General features: G+C 42.4%; 1 protein-coding gene across 1 annotated transcript; it reads right to left on the reverse strand.

Annotated features, from left to right (window-relative positions):
- Positions 1-106: 106 nt before the first annotated feature.
- Positions 107-9,529, reverse strand: LOC108878949 (retinoic acid-induced protein 2). Its single transcript, XM_018670023.2, is given in 4 exon segments — positions 107-2,880; positions 2,882-3,376; positions 3,378-4,366; positions 9,380-9,529. Coding segments are annotated over 3 exon segments (1,656 nt in total). The 5' UTR covers positions 4,293-4,366; positions 9,380-9,529; the 3' UTR covers positions 107-2,634.
- Between the last annotated feature and the right edge of the window lie 2,370 nt (positions 9,530-11,899).

Here is an 11,899-nt window from a genome sequence, read left to right on the forward strand (position 1 = left end):
TTTTCTCTTTTTATAAACCTACCAAAACAAAAGTATGAGCATGTCTTCTTACTGAATACAATCAATGAGTCGTGTTCATGTGGCTTTTTAAAAAGAGGGGAACAAAGTTGATGAATTCTTTTATTCTATACCAGTGTTACCTACAAAAGTTCATTCAGGAAATCAGTCGCCCATTTTATATAAACTGAGAGCTTTGCACAGTAAGAACTACACTGTTTCAGAATAACTTTAAAGTCCAGCATTTCCATCATTAAACTCCTCACATCAGTCTTTGTGACATTTGTTTTGAAATTTGACCTCTCGAGTGTGAGAAAGAAGCCAGGCCTGCTTGTGTTTAGGACATGAAAAATCAGACAATAGCTGTCAAAACAGTTTAAAAACACTTCAGACATTTTGAAAAAGGATTTTGATTGATCACATATGTTGTATCAGGAGGGGCTTGTGTTTTCAGTCTGTTCTAGCTGCGTTCTCACTGAACAACACAGCGAAAGGCGAATCTAATGTGAAAATGTTGTATCGTTACCAGCAGCTTGAACTGAAAATGCTTCAGCTTTAATCCTCCACCATCAACACACTGACAAACAAAAGCTTTATGCTGCTTTTTAGACAGGACTTGGTAAAAACAGATAAAAATCACAAATAGTGAAGCACTGAGAAATGGTTGAGTTGTCATCAATACAAACTAATGAGATACTGGATGAGTCTGGTGAGTCATTTGAACATAAGTACACTTGACGCTGAAAGCTCTCCTGTACCACGGTACCAAGAAGACTGACTCCTTGTCATCAAGAAAAGGCAGACAAGGAAATTGAGACCTTGTGAGATTTTAGTTCACTTCCATATAAAAATCACACACTGTACAGTAAGCAAACATTTCACTGCCAGCTTTCAACTGTGTCTTCACCAACATCTTCAATAAAACAACAGTTTTCATAAGCAAAAGGTGCTTCAGGAGACTGACAGTTAGAAAGGAAGGTGTTTTTTTTTTTTTTTTTAACGTCCAGTCACACTTTGTCTCCTCACTGACCATCCAGTATATACACAGACTGTATAAATAAAAGTTGTACAAAGAATAAATTAGGGTGAAATCCTGTACAACAGCTCAAACTACTTCAATGTGGGAAAAAGAGCTTTGTGTTGGATGGACTGCAGACATTACCTAAAAAAAAGTACATCAATATAAATAAAGAACTGGTAAAAAGTAGAGCTTTAGGTATTTTCCATCCCTCCTCTGTTCATCCAGACTGTCTGCATATGGCTGTTATTAGTTCTTGGCCTGTAATTCACAGATTTTCATAAACGTAATCACAAAGGGGGCAACAGAGTCTTAGGTAGAACACCCTGTAACTTTTCTCAACTAAACTATGACAAAGTGCACTCAGTAGGAAACACACACACGATGACACTCTCCACATTCACAACTCTGCCATCATGGGACAGAAAAAATATCATGCTCCACAAAACAATAAGAGATGACACCAAACTACTTGGAACAAATGTTTCACACCAACATGTTTGATGAGAGGAGGGGGTGGAGTCTCACCAGCACTGATTCTAATAACAGACTAACACACACTTAAACAAATATATGAACAGTATTTCCTCTCACCAAAGTAAGGTAAGGAAATGGTGATTATTTCTTCTTTAATCTGGCTGTTCCCTTCTGCTTTATCTCCCCTTCACATTTTAAGTTCATTTAAAAGGTGAAATCATACCATAACTTCCACCTAGATTCACTTAATGAGTCTGTTAATGGAAACAGCAGGATTTGATACTGTTTTATACACTTGCTGGGAGGCTAATTCAGCCAGCAACAGAAATAGCTCTTTCCAGAAATATTTTCCTTATATTTGGACAGGCCGGTAGAACATTGTTTAAATATGAAAACAATTAAGACATCCCTTTTTTTTCCTGCTGTTTAACAAAGTAAGCATGTATTTTGTTGTGACTGGTGGCTGTTGCCAACATTTCATTTTAAATCGTAGCTGTGGCCCTCGCAAGTCCTTATTAACCTGTCATGCTAAACCCCTGCCAATCAGAAAAGGAGATGAATCGCCCCAGTGAGCTACTGACGATTATGGGAATTTCCAACGATGGGACATGGTTTAACAGTCTCAGTCACATCCTGCCAGTGGATACTGCTCTGCTCCCGAAAGCGAGAACCTCAACTATCGGCTTTTTTATGTCTTCAGTGCACTTAAAGAAAAATTACACGTGGAAATAAACCATGGACCGAAATGGAAAAATGGAACCCATGTGTCTTTGCTGTAATTATAAAGTCAAAACTGTTCTTTAACATCTCTGATTTATAAAGAGAGACTCCAAAGCCACATGGAGAGCCCATTAAGCTGCCATACACAAAAAAACATTTCTGGTTTAGTCTAACACTGTAGAGTAGTGCATTAGAAAACAACACAGCAGTTCAGAAATCTTCTCTGGAACCTCTGTGTCACACTGTCAGACATTCGCAAGCCTCAGTTTCAGCAACACTTGGAGCCAAACTCTGAGCTCTGATTGGACATAAAACTGTATGAGTTTGATTACAGAACGTCCCCACATGTGTTTTATGTTACACGCTCCGGAGGGATTACCAGAGAGGGCTCCAGCAATTAATCCCCCTCCAGCCGAGCGCTCTCACTTCCTGGGGAGCAGTGCTGCCAGTCTCTGCTTCTTAATGGGAAGGAAGTGGATCTCCTGCGAGCTGACCTTCTTCAGTTTGATGGCTCTGCTTTTAGGGACCTTTTTCAGTGGGTCGTTGGGGTCGTGCTGCTCCACCTGGGATGCCGACGGCACCGCGTAAAGCTGCTGCAGCGACGCCCCCTGGCTGCCATCCCGCTTGATGGAGAAGTTCTTGGTGGAGACTCCCGAGAGGCCTTTTATTCTTCCCACACAGGATGGCGGGGATGGCGTCCTTCACGGAGACAATGACCTTGGCCGTCTGCGAGGTGCTGACTATTTCGAGGTTTCCGGCACCGCTGAGGGCCGCCTCCTGACCTAGGGAGCTGGACCCACTGGGGCTGCTGTCAACCACCCACTTGTGCTGCCGGCTGAACTCCAGCGAGGCCAGGCTTCCTAGGAGTTTGGAATCTAAACTCTGAGTGCATTCAACGCCCAGAGACAACGACGTACCGCCTGTATCCTGACCGGACTGGAAGGCTAATTCTCTGTCTCGTCCTGGTGAGCCACTGGAGCTGCATGACTGAACACACTTTTTCCTCACACCAGGCACTGACAGGTCAAGCACACTGTCCTGCTGCAGGCTGGGGTATTCCTGCTTTGGTTCGACTGGACACGCCCTGACAGAGAGATCCAAAGCCTGTCCTTCATCTACAGGAAGTGATGAAGACGGGGACACATTTTGTGGCTGCAACGGTGGCCACGCATCTGCTTGAAGACAACAACGGAGAGGTAGTATCTTTTGGAGAAGTCTGAGTGCTTTTACTCACAGTGCAAACTGGTTTTGGCATGTTCCCCTTTGAGTCTTCAGTCTGAGGGACAGGGATGGGGATGGGAAGTGGGACAGGCAGAGGCACTGGCAGGGGGATGATGACGGGGTAGGGGACTAGGAGCGTGGCAGGAGGGACCAAGGGGGCCAGAGGGGAGGTGTAGGGAGGTGTGAGGGGAGGAAGGGGGAAGAAAGTAGAGCCCGGCGACTGGCAGGTCGACGAACCGGCCTGGGAAGGGAAGAGGTCCTGCAAGATGGCCGCGAAAGCTGGATTCTGGAGGAGAGAGAGCAGGTTAGCGTCCTGCGTTTGTCCCGCTGCCTTCTGGTCCACAGCTGGAGGTAAACCGAATGCCAGAGGATTCTGACACAGGACGTTGTTCTGGAGCGGCAGCTGAGGGCAGTTTGTGGTCTGAGGAATTACAGAGGGACTCATGTGCTGGATAACCTGCTGATCCAGGACCAGGGGGAGTGAGACAGGGCTTTGGCTTGTTATCAGGTACGGTGCTGCCCCCATTTGGCCGAGTTGAGTCCCGGCTGCTCCGGCCATCTGGAGGTGAATGGGCAGCATCAGTGGGCTCTCTCCCAGACACACCGGGTGCAGCACAGTGGTGGCCACTTTGAGCGACATGCCTCCCGGAGATTCAGTGGCGGGAGTCACCACTGACGGCGCAGGAGGCTCTACCAGGTTGGACAGCCCTCCTTTGCCATCACAGGAGTCGTCAGGAATGAGAGGAGTTGCTCCATCTTCCACTTTGCTGGTGATTTCTCTCACTCCCACCTCAGCGCTGCACACGTCAGTCTGCGGTTGCGTCGTGGCTCCAGACACGTCATCACTACCCTCCATCATTCAGCTTGAAGAGTCGATCAGAATATTCAACAAGTGCTAGCAACGGATCTCATCCATTATTCTTCTAGGCAGCCCTGAAACACAGGAAACACAATGTTTACTGTTGTGCAGCAATTTCAACAATTTATTATAACATGGAAAATCTCACACATGCACGTAACTATGCACAGTATAGAGGAATTCACTGGAATTTGTCCTGTAAGGCCATTTGAAGGACACTGTCTGATACAGCTCAGAAAGAAATACAAAAATATTTCTTTCTTCTTATATTTAGCATTAAAAATATTCCGTAAAATTATGACTATTAAGAGTATTAAAGAAGAAGAATGTCTCTTGTACAACCCCAAAACGTTCTATATTTCCCATAATGCAACTCAGTAAAAACTTTCATTATACCCTCCCTGCTCACATCTTTGAAACCTCACAACTCCAGTATGTAACTTTTTTTGTGGCTTTCTTCTATAAATGTTGTCATCTCCACACCAGTCTGATATAACCCTGATCATCAAGGTCATTTTCTCAGTGTGACAAATCTCCAGACTAACACAGGAGATAATAATACATCAGTTTTCACAGGCTGAGAGGATCTCCCCTGTAAACTGACACTGACATGAAGAATTGGTGGAGTACCCCTTTAAATACAATCCAACAAACAGGAGCTGTTCCACCTCATATTTTCAGTGGCATCAGCTTCTCACTGATGGAAAATCTCTCCCACTGTGAGAAAAATAAAATACACAGTTGAAATGTATTATTTGGCCTTTCTGTAACCCCCAAAGAACAACAGAGTGAGAATGAGGAGATGTTTTAGTTAACACAGAGAGCAGAGCCACGGTAAAACAGCACAGGAAATTGAGACTGGGGATATGACTGAGGCCCAATTATCTCCAGCTGTAATTAAAAATTTAAATGTAAACAGAGACTGATCTAACATGAAGGTAATGATACACAGTTCGGTTGTTGTCTGTCTTGTGTAAACTAGTAAGCAGTTAACAAGTAATTTGAAAATGTAACCACTGGGAAACTGTGATGGGCATTTTTCTGGCACCAAATGATTAATCAATTAATCAAGAAAATAATTAATACATTATGAAAGTTAAGTCTTGCAGACTTGCAGGCCCAAATCAAAATCAACAAGGTTAAAAATGAAAATATATCTCAGTGTTTCTTGTCTCAGACTGACATATTAAAACACAATCTGCTGCCTGAACATACACGACCGGTCTCCCTGCTTTGAAAAGGTTACAGAGGAAGAGACAACTGAGTTTCTAATTGATCAGCTATCCATCTATTTATCAGTCTATCATCCTAGCACAGCATCCCAGTTGTCTATGTGCTTATAAGCCCACTACGTGTTTGCTTTCCTCCTCACTACATGACACCTCCACACAACACATGTCCCGTCTGCACTGGCTGTCAACCCTCATCCATCTGCAGCGATAAAACATCCCTTGGGTGCGCATCCAATGTCATGGAGGTCAATTATTCATACTGATGGGAGCACTGAGGATTAGTGTTCAGGTCTTGGGGCGGTGGGGGGGGGGACTTTGTATAACCCCAAACATAAAAGTATGACCTACCTTTTTAGTGAAAAACTCAATTAAATGTACACATGCAGTTCCAATTTTCCAGCAAAAAGCATGACACTTTTTTTTTTCTCAGCAGCCTTCATGTGGTGTTGGGTTGCCTCAGTGAGCAGCGAGGAGGAGCCCACTATCCCCCCAGGCTGATTTTATATTGTTCTGCAGCATAGATGAGACATTGTAATAGGGCTCTGATGGATTACACAGGAGGATTCTACAGCCAGACAGGCGACCGATAACCTTGTCGCCGTTACACACATGGAGAAAGGTCTAGGAAGTGTGTGCACCGAGGGAGTACAAAAACAAGAACCCAGTAAAAGATGTTGTGTATTTATAGCTGGAAGCTTCTGTGGCTCTCCCTTGTCTTTTCCTGACACACAACAGAGCTGACTGGCTTTTTAAGGGTTCTGTGAGGAAGGTGTCAGCTCTCTGAGTGATGGGTCGGCGGTTCATGGTCATCTATATGCATGTAATAGACTTATGTACCGCGCACGCTGCTTTATCCTCATAAGGAAGACTCAGTCTGCGAGTCACAGGACCCGAGCCAGACAAAGAGGACTTGGACAAATTGTTGACACAAGAATCTAAGCAAGGGCTTCAGCATCTGTCTCACACACACACATATATAGAATACTGCACGCGTACATGAGCAAGACTGTTACAAAAGATTGTCTTCTTAGCGTTACCTAATTTTTCCTCTTTATTGCTTTATCTTAAAAAAGTGGAAAATTGGATCTAATTAAGACTCTGAATAGGAAATTCGGATCTATTCTATTTTTCCACCATTTTGATGCTGCGGTCTCACTTGCATTCCAGGAAGTTTGAGGCAAGACATTTCCTGCTTGATAACATGGTCATGAGGTCTGTGACACGATGAAAGCCTCACTGACCAATAATGAAAGAAGTCTTTCTTGGTTAAGACTCCCCTACTGTCACAGAGTGTAATGGTTTGGCCCAACAAAGTGAGGAAAAAAGCCCAGATAATGCACTCTGTTTAATCAGGGTGAAATTACTCTTTATGCTTCAACTATTGACTTTATTAAAAGGAAATAAAAAATAATGATGCTGGCTGCTACTCTAAGCCTTCAGATCAGGTGACCTGACGTTGAGCAGTAATCACTGTCAGGGTGACATGTTGTTGGTCTAACACAGCAGTTCACGCTCCACCTCCTCTTCACTTGAATCATGTGGGTACAATGTCAAACTCTGCAGACAAAGTAGGAAGTTTAACCAGCAAAATGTAGGGTGAGCCAAAGTACACAGAGGCTGTGTTCATCTTTTTTCCTATCACATTATGTGACACTGTGGCATTGTTTTGTCTCTGTGTTATCACAGAGAGGGAAGGTCACAGAAAGATGTCACATAGGCATCAATGAATAACTCTCTGATTCTTGCAATTCAGCTAAACCCATGACTTTGGTTGTTCCCTGTTTTCTTTTTAGTAAAAGGCAACTTTAATGTGGTCGCACTGAAAGGATGAACTGCTACCAGTTCTTCCAGCTAACTCTCAGCAGCCTGAACACACCAGTGTATGCTCAGGCACACAGAGTTATCAGAAAATTAAATATGACCTTGTTTCTGTAAATAGCTTTAGGTTAAACTTATTAATCTTCTTAAATCCAGCGTGTTAGCACTGTTAGACTTCCCCATTTCCACATGATGATAGAGTCTGTAGAGGAGGTTGATAAAAATAGCACCAGTGTAATGCAGTTTTCATTATATATGAGCTAATGTAGGAAACATGCAACACAAACAAACCTGCAAGCCCCTCACAGAATGAACGCACAGCATTTTTCTAAGGGCTGATAAGACCAACTACTAAGCTAAAGCTATTCCCAACTCTTACACATCATCTGTTAGAGGTTTGTGTTCACTAACCAATAACAGCTAATTGAGTAAATAGGCAAGAAGAGACCTAACAGAGAGCCAAAATAAAATCCCTCCCCTGTCCCCGTTACTGTAATGATTTCCACATTTCCTTTTTTTTTTGTCTCCTTGCCTCATTGATGGAATGTACGCCATGCTAAGTCAATAGCAGGGAGAAAACAACAACGCCTTAGCTTAAATTGCATTAAACTGCAGTGCAGTCCAAATATATCACAGGATCTAGTGTCTTTCTTTGCTCCTTCCTTGTTATTGGGTTTAATTTTGAGTTGAAATCAGGGGGAACAAAGCACCGGGGGATGGATGGAACACGGCTGATGATCTAAAAGGTCATCACCCTCAACACTCCTCCGCTCCAACAGCCAATTACATCTCATTAGACAGACACACGGCGCCTCATCAGGAGCTTCACGTCCTTGGATTGATGCACGCTGTTCTCACATCAGTGCAGATTATCCTTTATTCACTCAGCTATCCCTCCAGCATGATCTTCAACATGCCACAGTAATAGTCAAATTTGATGAATAATTTAACAATTCTAATTCATACAAATGTAATAATTATCATGGTGATCATTGTGTAACTAGCCACTGTTAAATCCCAGAAACTCATTTTATCATCTCAGCATGTTTAACCAAACATATTAAAATACATTTATACCGAAGGATAACAATACCTGGTCAAGTGCTGTTACGTACATGAACTATATTTCACTCATTAGCACGTGCCAGTTCCCCTCAATATATAGTGATCATTCAAAATTAGAGAATAGATTCAAACAATCTTAAACTTAAGAGCATACCATGTGTTCCTGCTTTGTGAATAAACACACCATTAAGATACATATGAGGGTCTGTCTGTTGATGATTGGGGGTCTTTATGCCACTGCTAAAATTCGTTTTTTTCTTAAACCAGTTCTGACACTGCACATGTGACAGGCCACCAACATAAGCAAATGCCCAGGCGATTAAAGCCCAGGCTGTTACAATAGGCCCTGACCGTGACACAGCCGCTATTTATCTGAGGATATTTCCCTTAATTTCTTCCCTGGTGACATTTTTTATTTTCCTACAGACACCGTTACCGTCCTCCCAGACAGATGTGTGTCTGGTCCCTGAGCAAGCCGACGGTTCGCCATGAAAAGCAGGGGGGCTGTGCGCCATGTACGCGCTTGTCCCTACACATCACACGGCAATAAGGTGAAGGGCTGAGGGCGCGTGAGACTGCGCTGCCATTAAAGCAGTAACATATGGCACAGAGAGGTGTCCTCGCGCTAAATCATATCCCGTTATTTCCAAAGTTCCCGTAATATTTAAAAAAAAAAAAAAAACGAGCTCGCGCTGACAGACAGTACGCGTTATTCTCGATACAAGCTAGCTGCGCACATCGCCTCTGACAGGAGAAAATAGCTTAACTACGTTGTAAATACCAGGCCGTGCAACCAGCTAAATAATTCCCAGTTAATCCACGTGCTAATGTTAAAACACATTACTGTTTCGACGTGTTAGCGACGTAAAAATCAGAAAAGCCTTAGCTCACCCTGCTTCATCTCATTTCCCTTTAATGTAATTCTTCTTCCATAAAATGCCAGTTTTACAACGAACACCAACATTTTCTCACCTCTGAAGCAGACATCAGCAGCTTTCCAAACCAGCCACCGTCTCTCGGTTATCAATGAATGAGACCCGTAATACTTGAAAATAAATAGATAAGGCTGCTATTTATCTCTTCATTGCGGTCCCGTCGTAGCGACTCCAGACTGAAGCTGCGCACGCAGCATCGTCAGCGGGTCCTCCCTCCCCCCTCCCCTCCCCCTCCTGTCCTCCACTCAGGGACAGATGGAAAAAAATGGAAAAGAAATATATAAGGAAGACAGTGAACAGTTTGAATAAATAATGACATTCCTCTAAATGTAAAAAATAAATAAATGATTTTTTTTTTTTAAATCACCCATATAATAGCAAAAACATTTTGCATGGTGTATTTCATGTCATGTCAGAAAAATGTTTTGCTTGTAATTGGCTACTTATTTCCAGGAAGTTTATTGTAATGTAGTACATAATTTAGTACTGAGGGTATTAATTGGTGCACTTCCAATTAATTAAATCTATTTAATTTATAGTGTAAGCTAGGCAGTAGTTCTAAACCCAAGGAGTGTGACCCCCACAAGGGATCACTACTACTAAGTCTGAAGGGCTGTGAGATTAAAGGGAGCCATCTCCAACCCAAAAATGTAAAATGTGTCTACAGGGAAGCATATAAACATCTTTATATTACCAATTCTAAATTATTAATTCATTAATGTTTATGTATTTGGGTTAAAATGAAGGTTTTCAAGGTCTGTCTTTTTCCAATAAAATGAGTAACAAATTACAAATCCGTAAACTAAAGGGAGGTGGGGACTGTACCAGACTGTTGATATTTAAATTGATTTGATTGATTTGATATTTAAAAACCATTAACCCTAAATGTCCAAAACCTGAACTACATGAAGAGATGGCAAATACTGAATGACTGCAAATACTTGGCAAAATGACATCCAGTATTACTACTGTACCATCTACCATCCTATTATATTGTAATGAGGTTGGAGGAATGCACACAGATAAAATGCCCTATCAAGTGTCATAATGTTTTATTCTTTCATTTTAAACACTACTCTAAGGCAGTATTATCCTGGTGACAGGCTGATGACAGACTCAAAGAAGAATGGAGTTTGGCAGCTGAGGATGAGACTCTGGTAGTGACAGGCCTGGGTGAGCAAACTCCCCCGGGTCTCCATATCGGTCCCAACCAGCCTCAGGCTCTGCCTCAGGGGCCCCCGGGCCTCTCATTGTTCCGCAGGGAGGCTGTTTAATGCACTATAATGAGCCTCACAATATGCCCTGGTGGCACGGTGGTGACTTTGGTGTGGTTACCTCTTGGGTGTCCCTTCCCCCACCCTGTCTACAGTCAGTATTACTCACATGTGGAAATACTGCCCAGATCAGGTTTAAATTAGCTGTTCTCATGCTGTACTGTTCAAATCAATACTCATTAGCCAAAGATAGACCCATAAATATTAATAACACTGTCATCATTATCGTCAATACCAACTCATTCTGTATGGATCAGATGCAGTTTTGGTGGGTGGTGGTGGTGGGGGGTTTGTGTGTGTATCCAGGAAAAACGTGTCACTAAACATTACAAATCCAAATACAGAGTCTGAATGATTTTATGTGCAAGTTTATGTGTGGATTGAACGCAAGCACCCCCAATTATAACCACTTAAATGAGTCCTCTGCACGTCCTTTGACTGCTCTTTGTATTAAGGGGCTATGAAAATTATTGAGGTGGGGAAGGGGCTGTATCTCAATTTTTCATTAAAAAGCAAGATCCTCCCTAGGGTTATTAATATTTCCTTTGGAGGGTCCTGTTACCGTGTGTTCAGACAAAGGGCTAGTTGGTTAGCATGCTAACTTCAGTAGTAGAAAAGTGATAGAAATAGAAGCAAAACATTGGTGTTGCTTTCCACTGCTGGAGACAACTCTTTGCAAGTAAAGGAATGAAATTTGATGCTAAATTCACAACATTTCCTCTAAACTGGTAAGTAAACAGCTGTTAATGCTAATATTGGCTATGTAGCAAAGGCAAAACCATACATCTAGTGCCCTTAACACTTTGACACCGAACATGTCTACATGAGTTGGAAATGATTAAACATGAACGAAAAATGTATATGAATCCCAAGGCTGTATGAATGTGCTTAATAAACATGCTGAGAAGAGAGGTAAAATGAGAGACTGGAGGTAAATAAGAGAAAGAAGTGAAGTTTCTGAGTTTCGTCAGAAACTGGGCTAAACACAGAAACTAGCAGAGGCAGTCTCTGCGCCTGCTACTAGCTAGGTTACGACTGACATCTGTATAGTTGGTACATTGGTTGTTTGGTGCAAAGAAACACAAAGTTTGTGGACACAAAGAGAAAATTTGCTTTGCTTTCTCAACACTTTACAGACATAGGTGTGTTGACCTCTGCAAATGGAAAAACACATTTTTGACCAGTGGCAGACATCACGGTCACCTCATTGATGTAATTATTTTCTCTCTTTATTAAGATATTTTTTGATAATAAATCACAAAAAGTAAGGACAAAATAAAAAT

The sequence above is a fragment of the Lates calcarifer genome, linkage group LG17, assembly GCF_001640805.2.
Source record: "Lates calcarifer isolate ASB-BC8 linkage group LG17, TLL_Latcal_v3, whole genome shotgun sequence".
Lineage (NCBI taxonomy): Eukaryota > Metazoa > Chordata > Actinopteri > Centropomidae > Lates > Lates calcarifer.